The sequence below is a fragment of the Cyprinodon variegatus genome, unplaced genomic scaffold (assembly GCF_000732505.1).
Source record: "Cyprinodon variegatus isolate N-32 unplaced genomic scaffold, C_variegatus-1.0 Scaffold158, whole genome shotgun sequence".
Taxonomy (NCBI): Eukaryota; Metazoa; Chordata; class Actinopteri; order Cyprinodontiformes; family Cyprinodontidae; genus Cyprinodon; species Cyprinodon variegatus.
In genome coordinates, this window is record NW_015150611.1 from 605,456 (window position 1) to 616,859 (window position 11,404).

General features: G+C 36.0%; 1 protein-coding gene across 8 annotated transcripts in view; it reads left to right on the forward strand.

Annotated features, from left to right (window-relative positions):
* The first annotated feature begins 171 nt into the window (after positions 1-171).
* The window catches only part of ubr4 (ubiquitin protein ligase E3 component n-recognin 4), a 62,575-nt gene continuing 51,342 nt past the window's right edge, over positions 172-11,404 (forward strand). For 4 of the 8 annotated variants that reach the window (XM_015377760.1, XM_015377767.1, XM_015377762.1 and 1 more), the window contains exons 1-15: positions 172-302; positions 4,386-4,483; positions 4,580-4,683; positions 4,890-5,019; positions 5,241-5,386; positions 5,562-5,661; positions 5,793-5,934; positions 6,085-6,209; positions 7,458-7,582; positions 7,755-7,814; positions 7,931-8,121; positions 8,792-8,891; positions 9,340-9,477; positions 9,748-9,865; positions 10,354-10,395. In XM_015377760.1, coding sequence (XP_015233246.1) covers positions 178-302; positions 4,386-4,483; positions 4,580-4,683; positions 4,890-5,019; positions 5,241-5,386; positions 5,562-5,661; positions 5,793-5,934; positions 6,085-6,209; positions 7,458-7,582; positions 7,755-7,814; positions 7,931-8,121; positions 8,792-8,891; positions 9,340-9,477; positions 9,748-9,865; positions 10,354-10,395 — 1,744 coding nt within the window. In that variant the 5' untranslated portion in view covers positions 172-177. The remainder of the gene's footprint in view (positions 303-4,385; positions 4,484-4,579; positions 4,684-4,889; positions 5,020-5,240; positions 5,387-5,561; positions 5,662-5,792; positions 5,935-6,084; positions 6,210-7,457; positions 7,583-7,754; positions 7,815-7,930; positions 8,122-8,791; positions 8,892-9,339; positions 9,478-9,747; positions 9,866-10,353; positions 10,396-11,404) is intronic. The other 4 variants (XM_015377763.1, XM_015377768.1, XM_015377761.1 and 1 more) reach the window with 3 other exon arrangements.

Here is an 11,404-nt window from a genome sequence, read left to right on the forward strand (position 1 = left end):
TATATATATATATATTCGTGGGGAATAACTACCTATATTATAAATAGTGATTATTGTAAAATCTCAGAAAGAGAATGACATAATGAAGGTTTCATGTACATTTGAAGTGCTGAGCGCCCCCTGTAATTTACCTTGACAGCCTTTCTCGGCAGTTAGGTTCTTCTATGGGATTTCAAGATGGCGTCGAGCGGAGGAGAAGGGGAGCACGAATGGACAGCGGCAGTGCGACCGCTTTTATCAGCTTCATACACCGCTTTTGAGACAAAGGAGCTACCTCAGCTTGTTGGCTCTATAATCAACAGGTAACCGGCTCTATGTCATTGTGTTTCTTGTCGTATTTTACCACCAAACCGCCCCTGTTCTCCCCGGACATAGCCTCAGCTTAACTTGCACTGGTAACGAGTTGGTGTCTAAGCCAACATGCTAGCCTCTCTTAACTTGTTCAAAATGCTCTTAGCTGGCACCGACGGGCGCATTATAGACAAATAAAGACGCTAACGTATAAACGATGTAAACGTTTCTTGAATATAGCATTATTGTTTGGTGAGCGTTTGTGTTTAACGTAGTGAAGCATTTTAAAAATATGCTTCATCATTAGCTAGCTAGCAGAGGGCCTTCACCTCTGCACTCGTAATATAGAAACGCCGCTAACAGGGTAATATTGGACTGTGTCAGCTGCTTAAACCCAGCTAACCATGATTTGGTTGCTGGACCGAACTGGTAAGATATGGTCAAACATAGGTTTCGCAACTGTTGTCAAAGTTTAGGTTGAGAATTTGGTCTGTACTGTTATGATTAAGTAGGCGGGGACAGCTTTACTCAACTAGTTTTGTTGGTCAGGTGATTTGCTTCAAACTTGTTTTGTAAAAGCAATACTATGGGGATTCATTGCCAAGAAAGAAATCTAATAAATGGTTGTCAAGAGAGTACAGCTGTTGCTTGACAGGCTGCCACCTGACACGATTTAAGCTACACCGATGCACCTTCAGAGTGAAGAGTTTCGTTTTCCTCAGAACAGAATCGCCAATAAATGCATGACTTCTGCTGTGAGGCTTGTTTGTTTCTAATTCAAACTCTCTCTCTCTCTTTTTTTTTTTTTTACTATTTCTTTTGAGTAGTTGATCTGTTGTGCTGTCTGAGCCCGCAGATGCTCACACCGGACACTAATGATGAGAAATGAAGGAAAGATATTTTGCAACTGATATCTTCATCTCAATATTTACCAATATTGACACCATCACATGATTTTATTATATTTTAAAAGTCTGTGAGGAATCGACCAAAAACATTACAAGATTTGGAAGGGAAATTAAGAGTAGAACTCATTTTAAATAATGTTTATGAATTTGATTTTTTTTACATTGTTTTTTTCTTTTGGTTTAATAAAGTATTTTTGAATTGAATTAAACAAATTGCAGTTCTTTAGCATTTAGGCCATGTTATTTTTCCATTGGTACTGACCCTGCCCAGTTCCATTCAGGTCCATTCAATACAGAACTGGTCTGTTTTATATCGAAAAAAATTGACTGGATGTTATTTTAGGGCCACTTTCTTTTCTCTGTGTAGTGGTGATTGTTTGCCAAGCCAAACATCCAATTAAAGTTCCAATTAAGCCACTAATAAGGCACTGGGCTCAAGTTTCTATACGCAGGCAAAAAGAAGTTTCAATGTCCAGTCTTGATGATGGTTCTGGATGGTTTATTTTCTAATTTGCCAACAATTAAAGAGTAAAAACTTTTCCTTTGTCCTACCTTTCTTGCGCTGGTAAAAACCATAGGCCCCAAACCCAAAATGCCTGCTGATTCTTTCCCAGACCCCTACACTTATAGGAAGTGGACTGATCCACATCACTTCCTGTCATACCTTAGAAATAATAAAACAAATATAAATAGAATAAAAAATGATTAACCTGCAAATAAACTATTTAAATAATACAAAACTATACATTTAGGAATTAACACAATTCAAATGGATAAAAAAATAAATAATACATAACTCCAACACTCTGTAAAGACTACTGCATGGGCTATTACATTTTGGTTTGATTTTATGTGTTTTTGGGGAAATCTATGTCTAAACAGCTGATTGTGTTTGCGAACAGCTGTTTTAGAGAATTAAATACAGTGCACCCCTTGTGTGTGTGATTTAGAAATATGACCTGCCCTTTTTCTTTACCGTTTACCTTTAAGTAACCTAATGGCCTGAACACACCAGACACAATTAAATGTCAGCTGTAAAATTGGAGCACATGAAGTCTTGGCACTCACTGAAAATGCATTGAGCCGGTTTTGCCACACAGTTCACTGCAACTGTGCTTGTGTAGCACCGACCGAGGTAGACCATTGGTCTATTCTGGTTAGACTTTTCCAGCAATTTGGCTGCAATGTCATGAGCCAGGCAGGAAGAGAAAAAATGTATATTAAACCTGATTTGCAAGGTAAACCAGCCAGATTCTTCCATTGGGAAAGATTCTAAGCGTATAGAGCAAGTGCAGCAGACTTGAACATAATCAATAAACGGTGTATTTTATCGATGTTAGGAGCTCAGGAGAACAGAAAACGTAGGAGTAAAATAGCGACATAGTTTCTATTATATTTTGTACATATAAATATAATTTATCTTTTTAGTTTTAAGAGCTTGTTGTGCGGGTTGTTCATGAAGTAGGGCAGTGCTTTGAATTTTGATTGACAGTAGCTGCAGTTCTTGTTTTCTTTGCATTTATGAAAACATTAAATATATATATATATATATATATATATATATATTACTTTTCATCATCTTACTCAGTGAAATGTGGGACATTGTTTCAATATGACAGGCACATGGACAGAAGAAAAAAAGCAGCACAATTCTGCGCAGATCAGGATCTATCTATACTGCAGGCAGTGTGACAAAGAAAAAAACAAAAAACAAATTGCATTGGTCTTGCAGAGTCATGTGTAGAGCAGTGTGACCTGGCCTCAGTGTTTTTTGAGATCAATGGCTTTCTGTTCAACCTGCTCTGACCATTCCAGTCCCTATTATTTTGAAGTCACCCTTTAATTTTTTATTTTTTAGCTTTTTATTGTACTGTGGTGTGAAGTAAAATCTGCTGGTTCTCTCTCTCTCCTCCTTACTTTTATAAACCTTTTTTTTTTCATCTCTCCCCATGTCGCTGCCTGCGCCACAGCTGATCACACCCATGACCAGTAGTTACCTTGTTCAGTCCTGCTCTGGAGCAGAGCTAGAAAACATGAATGAAAATTCTCGAATATCAGGCTGAGCAGAGTAAAGCCAGACCCAGGAAATTCAGTGGAAGATTTACATTAGAGAACAGCCTTATCTAGTCTTGTATGTCACAAATTCCAGCTGATTTGACCCTCCTCATTTAGCTATTTAAAAAAAAATTCTATCAAATTCCAGACACATTGAGGTCAGCCCACATCCTCATAACTTAAATGGGACATTATGTTTTTCCCAATATGAAGTGTCTCAGAGAATTACTGTCATATTTATACACTTTAGAAACAGGAGGTCAAAGGTTACCAATTAAATGGTCCTTGGCACTCATAAAAAAAAACAAAAAAAAAACCCCCACCAAAAACAACACTGTATCATAAAAAACGTCTTGGTTACTTTTGTTTTACAGAAATTGAGATAGATTCCTTTTTTAAAGGAAATGTTAACTATTTACAAAGACGTCTGACAGTGATAGTGTATGAAGACAATATGTGCGACCATTCGGACAGCACAAAATACTTTATCGTAGTATTACTGTACTCAGTTTGCATATTACCGTGATTTATTACCGCAGTAGAAACGAATCTTATCCTCATTAAAGTTAATATAACTACCTAATTTCTGCTTTGAAAACAAAGCGTAACTTGCCTTTCATTGACATGATGCGGAAATCTGTTTATTATTTGGGACACATTTAGCTGTGTGACCAAGGCAGATATATGTTGACACTTTTTAATTATATAATGTAACTTTGGGCCTATTTCCCCTGACGCATTCACCTATATTTTTAAATAGTTTTCCTTCATGTTATGCCTAAGTGATAATTTATTATTGACTGTTAAAACATGTCACACGTATTCCACTCATTGGCTGCAAATAAAATATGAACAATTGAGGAAAAAAAAGAAATATATTTTTTGCATTTTTTTTTTTTATACTTTAGTTCCTATTTAGTTAACATGCAAAGATCATAGTTTACTTCTCAAGAAATGTCCCCGCAGAGGACTGTTATCCTTCTTAGTGAATACTTGACTCTCATCCTTGTTTCTTACTTAAAACAGAGGTATACTTGAGGCTGTAAATAATTGCTTAATCTATGCAAATTGCTGTAAAAATAGCAAATTAACATATTGTTGTAAATTTATTGTTCTACTTTCCCTCTGCAGTGAATCGGACATTCTTCACCATGACAAACAATATGAGCCTTTCTACTCCTCATTTGTGGCCCTTTCTGCTCATTACATCACCACAGTTTGTGGTCAGAGTATGTATATTTGATCTCCTTTAATAAGGTTAAAGCACTTTTAAAAAAATGCTCTTTCACAATCCTAACATTTATTCTTACTTTTTTTTTTTCTAGTACCAAGAAATCAGCTACTGTCTGTGGCTGCAGCATGCAAAGTACTGATTGAATTTTCATTGCTGCGATTGGAAAATCCAGATGAAGCATGTGCTGTGTCACAGGTGAGATTACAAAAAAATATCCTGTACCATTGTCACACTAGGTTTTTGTGTGCATGTGCCTTAAAAGATGGTCTCTTTCATTTTTTTTCAGTATAACCGTTAATCAATTTATCATCTAAATAAACCTTAATATTTCCATGCACATGGTTAATTTTTGTTTGCTCTTAGCCCTTAAATTGTATTACGATGTCTTTACCCTCCCACAGAAACATCTGATCCTTCTAATAAAAGGACTTTGCACTGGCTGCAGCAGACTGGATCGCACAGAGATCATTACATTTACTGCTATGATGAAGTCTGCCAAGTTGCCTCAAACTATCAAGACCCTCTCTGATGGTAAGTATCTAGAAACAAAATGTTTTATTTGTTATATGAAAAGTCATAAATAAACACAAAAAAAGGTTTGGGGAGGTTTCTGACACATCCAAATAGTTTTTGTCTTTATTTTTCATGCATTTATCCATTCTTTGGAAGATGGTACTGGAGAAAAAATATATATTGAAGATTTATGGGACTTACAAAAATGTCTGTTCTAAATTTTTTTTTTTTTTTTTTAGTGGAAGATCAGAAGGAGTTACCCAGTGTTGTGAGCCCAGAGCTTCGTCAAAAAGAAGTACAGATGAACTTCTTTAACCAGCTGACTTCAGTTTTTAACCCAGATCTGACAACCATTCTGGCTTCACCATCGTCGGCGCACATGCAGGTCAGGAAGATCACTTGATAATGGTTGACATAAACCAACTTGTTTAGGTCCAATTTGTTTTATATACATCTCTTTCTTTTTAGGTTATGTCGAAGTTTAAACCCATTTGATTTATTTTGTCACAGTTTTATGTAAAATTGCTTATGCTAACTTCATGAATCTTCAAAATTTGTAGGCCGAGAGTGACTCGGATGACCAAACCACTGATCAAGCTCTTCAGGCCAAAATGAAGAATGCCTTTGTCTCTCAGAATGTGTCAAACTTACAGGAACTTGGTCAGTAGATCTTAATCAGATACATCACAGTATTATAAGTTTTGACTAGTGGGGTGTAACAATGTTTGGGCCCTGGTGTTTTGGGGAAAGACAAATATGAAGAAGACTTTTTTTTTTTTCGTTTGCTCCAGGTGGGTCTGAAAAGTTACTGCGAGTATGTCTAAACCTGCCGTACTTTCTACGTTACATCAACCGGTTCCAAGATGCTGTGTCGGCCAATTCTTTCTTCATCATGCCAGCCACAGTGGCTGATGCTACTGCAGTCCGCAATGGGTATGTTCCTTTTTTATAGATTAAATCTATGTTATTCCAGTGAATTGAAGTTTGTTGTTTTGAATGGTTTGAGTTTTTTTTCCATATCTGTATTAACTCCTTTGAGGGGGAATAAGGAAACAGTTTATTGTGTACTAAATTTGTATTTAGATTTCACTCGCTGGTGATTGATGTCACCATGGCTCTGGATACACTTTCCCTTCCTGTACTGGAACCCCTGACACCAGGAAGGCTCCTAGATATGACTGTCCTGGCCCTTAGCTGTCTTTATGCTGGTAAGTGCTGGATGTGTTTGGAGAAAAGAAAGCACATGACCATCTGATTCATTCTCTAATTAATGTAATCAATAGACAACAGATAACTCTGAATAGCTGAGTGGGATTTAATCATCTAAAGCAGCATGTTCAGACAGAAGAGTAAATGATGTGCAGACATTTCTTCTATGTGACCGACATAAGCAACTGATCACTACCTGTTAAATATTCTGGAAAATTCTGACTTTTTATTTTGGTATTCTCTCTAGTCTGGATAAGAAAATAAAGAGCATGGAAAATATTCCTATTTCCAGACTTTGTCTATTCTGTTGTCTAGAAGTTGTGTCCCTTCCACTTTCCTTCATTTTTATTTTCTTTCTAGTGAATATTTCTTTATCATTCCTTCTTGTCTTTTCCTGTGTCTAACCACCCTTCTGTCTTTGTTTTTCTACCAACCTCTTTATTCTTCTTTCATTTTTATGTTTCCGTCCTTTCCATCCTTATGTCCTTTTTCCTCCCATGTTTTTTCCTTCCCAACGTCCTTCTCCACTGTCTTTTTTTTCCCCCTTCCTTCCACATGTTCTCTCTTCCTACCTGATGACCTTCCTTTCTTCTTGTGATTACATCTTTCATTCCTATTTTGTGTTTATCTCTCTTTTTTACCTTCCTTGTTTTCACATCTCCTTCCTTGTGTTTTTCCTTCCTTTTTTCACCTAATTATCTATCTTGTCTTTGTTTGTTTCCTCTGTGATTTATACTTCCTTGTCCTTCATTCTTGTTTCCTTCCTTTCTTGAGTCCATCCACCCTTTGTTTCTTCCATCTCTTACATTTTCTTCCTGTATTGCTGCCTTCACTGCAAAAAAAGATCTTAAAATAAGTAAATAATTAAAATAAGTGCATTTACCCTAAATTTCAGTGGGTAAATAAGATGATCTGCCAATGGAATGATTATGTTTAGCCTTAAAATAAGATAATTAAATAGTATGCACTTCATTCTCAAAGATTCACTTACCTGCTCAATTTAAAAAAATATGTACTTATTTAGATTAAAACATTTTTTGCAGTGTTTCTTTGTCCTTACATCTTTGTTCTGTGCTTCTTTATTTGCCTTTTGTTTGTTTGTTTTTTTCTTCTGTTTCCCTTTTTCTGTCCGTGTCTTTTCTCCGCTATTTTGCAATGTCTGTGTTTTCTTTCTTCTCATCACCCTTACTCTTTGTTTGCACGATGTTGCATTGCTAAATCTACGAGTCTTTGCTCTGTCTTTGTAGGTGTGAGTGTTGCCACCTGCATGGCGATTCTACAGGTAGGCAGCGGATTGCAGCTCCGCTCTGCCTCAACTGGAACTAAAGAAGAGGACTATGAAAATGACGCGGCCACAATTGTTCAGAAATGTGTAAGTGCCATCAGTATAAAATCCTGATAATTATTTTTAATAACAGTTATGGCAACGCATCAACACTAAAACTCAGGCTTTTTAAATGGATCAGATTTCCTTTAGCAAAATATGACTAACAGAAAAAAAAAAAAAGAGTGTTAAAAAGATGACAACGTTTTTGTTCTAACAGCTGGAGATCTATGAAATGATTGGACAAACTATCAGCAACTCTCGCAGAGCTGGAGGAGAGGTGAGTAGAAGGTTGGATTAGGAAACTAGAATAGATGAAGCAAAACCTGCTTTTGATAAATGTTTTGCACGTTCAAGAAATGATGCAACTTTTTTGCTTTTTTCTGTGTACTTCAGCATTATCAGAACTTTCAACTGCTTGGAGCTTGGTGCCTCTTAAACAGCCTGTACCTGATTCTGAACCTGAGCCCAACCGCACTGGCAGATAAAGGAAAAGAGAAGGACCCCTTGGCTGCCCTGCGTGTCCGGGATATTGCTGCTCGCACCAAAGATGGCGCAGGATCGCCAAAACTCGGACCTGGAAAAGGGTGATTTTTTTTAAATTTAAGTTTATTTTTTATAGAAATATGTAGATGGGTAGCCAAGACCAGAGTTATTCATGACCCTGGAAGGGTTAAGGTTTCAAGTAATAGTCTTACCACCATTATGACTGAAATTAATCTCATCAGTAACATCTGTAGTCACCCAGCAAGAGCCCTACTGTAGTCTGATAGAAAATATGTGGAGAAAAGCTGATGGCAAGGAGACCTTCAAACATCCTAGATACCATAATCACCAAAATAGAGGAAAAATGCGAAAAGGTGCTTATAGTCATTAAATTGAAGGCTACCATTTCTTTCCTTTAATGATGTAAAGTGTTCTGTCTTTTTGGAGATATTTGTCCTGCATACTTGTCTTGTCTTGGTTAAAAACAGTTATAAATCTGACTACTGAGGGTGTTAATGACTTTTAAAAACAGTTTTTGTTTCATTAATTTCAAATTTCCTTCCAGCTTTGTTTTAATCCTCGCCATTTAAATCGATCTGTTTTTTTATGTCCTAAAAAGGCAACAGTACAACAGTTTGTCTTCAATAAAATGTTTGTAAAATTTTAACCACTTTGTTTATAAAATGAGCATTTAGATTTGTTTTATAATGTTTTTTTCCATCAGAATTTAGTTTATATAATTACTGTGCTTTTTTTTTTTTTTTACCAAAGGCACCAAGGGTTTGGGATATTGTCTGTTATATTGGCCAATCATGCCATCAAGCTTTTGACTTCGCTCTTCCAGGATTTGCAAGTAGAGGCACTGCACCGGGTAATTAATATGGATGCTTTCTGTTTTATTGTATCAAAAGATTTTATTCCTCATTATATAAACATATTGCTTTTTAATCCCGTGTGTCATTTATATCTATTTAATGATAAGTAATAAGTAAAGAGAATTTTGCTTCTTTAAAACAGCTGGAAAAACTGAAACATTTTGTTAATGTCAGCAGCCTCACATGTTTTAGATTTATGAAGACCAAGCAAAATGTGTTCAGGTGGAAGGCACCTTACTGTCTTTATCATCATATTAAGAAACATACATGTAGCAGGAGGCTTAAATCTCTTAGTTTATAATACATCTGAAATATGTCTGTTGTTGTCCTTGTTTAAGAGGTCATTTTTAGGCACTTAGACTGAAATTTTACAGCAGATGAATGATTTAAAAAAGGATCTTGAGCACCATTCCCTTGTTACAATCCGCCTCTGTCTTTCTGCAGGGTTGGGCAAGTGATGGACCACCAGCTGAGCTGAACATCATGGCACAGAGCACTTCAATCCAGAGGGTCCAGAGACTCATCGACTCTGTTCCTCTCACAAACCTGCTATTTACCCTGCTCTCCACTTCATACAAAAAGGTTCACATTTTCAATTAGTAGGACAATAGAAATGAATAATTTTGATTAAAAGAAAATCAATATAGTTTTACATACAAGGGCGGCCATCTTCATTATATGTAATCAGTTGGTAATTTTGGTATTTAGATTAAAGAAATAAAAAAGTTTCCCTGCAATTCTTTTCATCTCGTTTTGTTATGGGTTTGTTTTAAAAATGCAAAACAGTAGATATACTAATATATGTTAAAATATTTGAATGTTATATTTAAGTTTTTAATTTGCTTTCATCAGGCCTGTGTTCTCCAGCGTCAAAGAAAGGGCTCAGTTAGCAGTGATGCCAGCGCTTCAACAGATTCAAACACCTACTATGAAGATGATTTCAGCAGCACAGAGGAGGACAGCAGCCAAGGTACTGAATCTTTCTGAATTCAGGCAAAGCATACACACATATGAAAGCCTAGTAAATGCTAGAAAATATTTCAACATAGCCATTCTAATGTGCAAAACATGCCGGTATTTTAATTTATATGGAATTAATGGCTGTTTTGCATGCATTATAGGAAAAATAGATGCTATTAGAGACTTTAGAGTCAAATGAGTTAATCTGTTGTTGAGACTTTTATTTAAAATACCTGTGTACATTTTATGTTTTGAAAATACTGTAATGGCATAATGTTCTTAGGTAGTTGTTTTTATGAGCTATACAATTGAGGCATGGTCGAATGACCATGGATTTTATAGAGATGAAAAAAAAAACTGTTTTATGAGTTAAGATTCAGTCAGGTAATGGCTGCAGTGAGGGATAAATGCATATGTATATGCGCACAGTGATGTTCATTTTTCTTTCTTCCCTTCTTTAAACAATGCCAGTGTAGTTGACAGTGTTTACTATTTCAGCAGAGAGAAGAGAGGAGAAGACAAGTGCAGCTTGTGTCTCAGGTCAGCAGTTTTCTGTCCTCAGGTCAAAGACTTGGTGTCTACATTGCTGTCCGAGGATCATTTTTTTTAATGTTATGTTGCACAAATTAGGTGCTGTTGAATAGTAAACCTAATGACCTAATATGAAGTAGCCAGAGATAAACAGTTAATTAGAAGTACAAATACTACAATATAATTTACTAGTTATAATTATCAGCCATTTCACTTTGTTTTGTTGTCAGAGCTTCATCTGTGGCTTGCTGACTTTTTAAGGATAATACCAATGCTTTGAAAATGTGGGTGCTTCTTATATTCAGGCATGAGAAGCAGCTGTCTCGCAAAGGCCTGTTAGACTTCCAGTGTTGATTGTTATGATAAAAAGCTTAAGCATTTTAAGGGTTTCCTAAAGGTTTATAAAGGAAGTAGCTTCACACAATCTGCTGAAATGTTATTTTCCCAATCTTAAACCTATGACATTTGGTTTGCTTAAGAATTTTCCAAGACTGACCTAAAACCTTTTCTTGCACTAATTCTCCACAACAAGCAGAAAGTCGACCATTTTGAATCCTTGACATGTGGTTGATCCCATAGTTTTGAATCAGTTGGCTTAAAATTTGTTGAATTTGCTCATAAGGCTTTGGGGATCTAAAGTTAATAAAATCCTGACCTCTTTAGCATAATTAACAGCTACACACCAGTAGAGCTACACCACCAACTTGGACTTCTCTCTCAGAAAAACATAACTATTATTGTTCCAAAAAGGTAAAAAAAAAAAAAAAAATCCAATGGACTTTATTTCCAAGTTAGAAGATGTTTCGCTTCCAATCCAGGAAGCTTTTTCAATTCAAAATGTCAGGAATAGCATTGAGTTCGAGTTTTTATACAGTAGCACATCAAAACCTTGTTTTTGTTTTGACAACATGCAAATATGCAGCGACGCCTTCAAACTTGGAAGCAAAGTCCACTGGATTGTTTACTTTTTTTTGGAATGACTATGACCTGGATGACTGAGAATCTTCACCAGCATAAC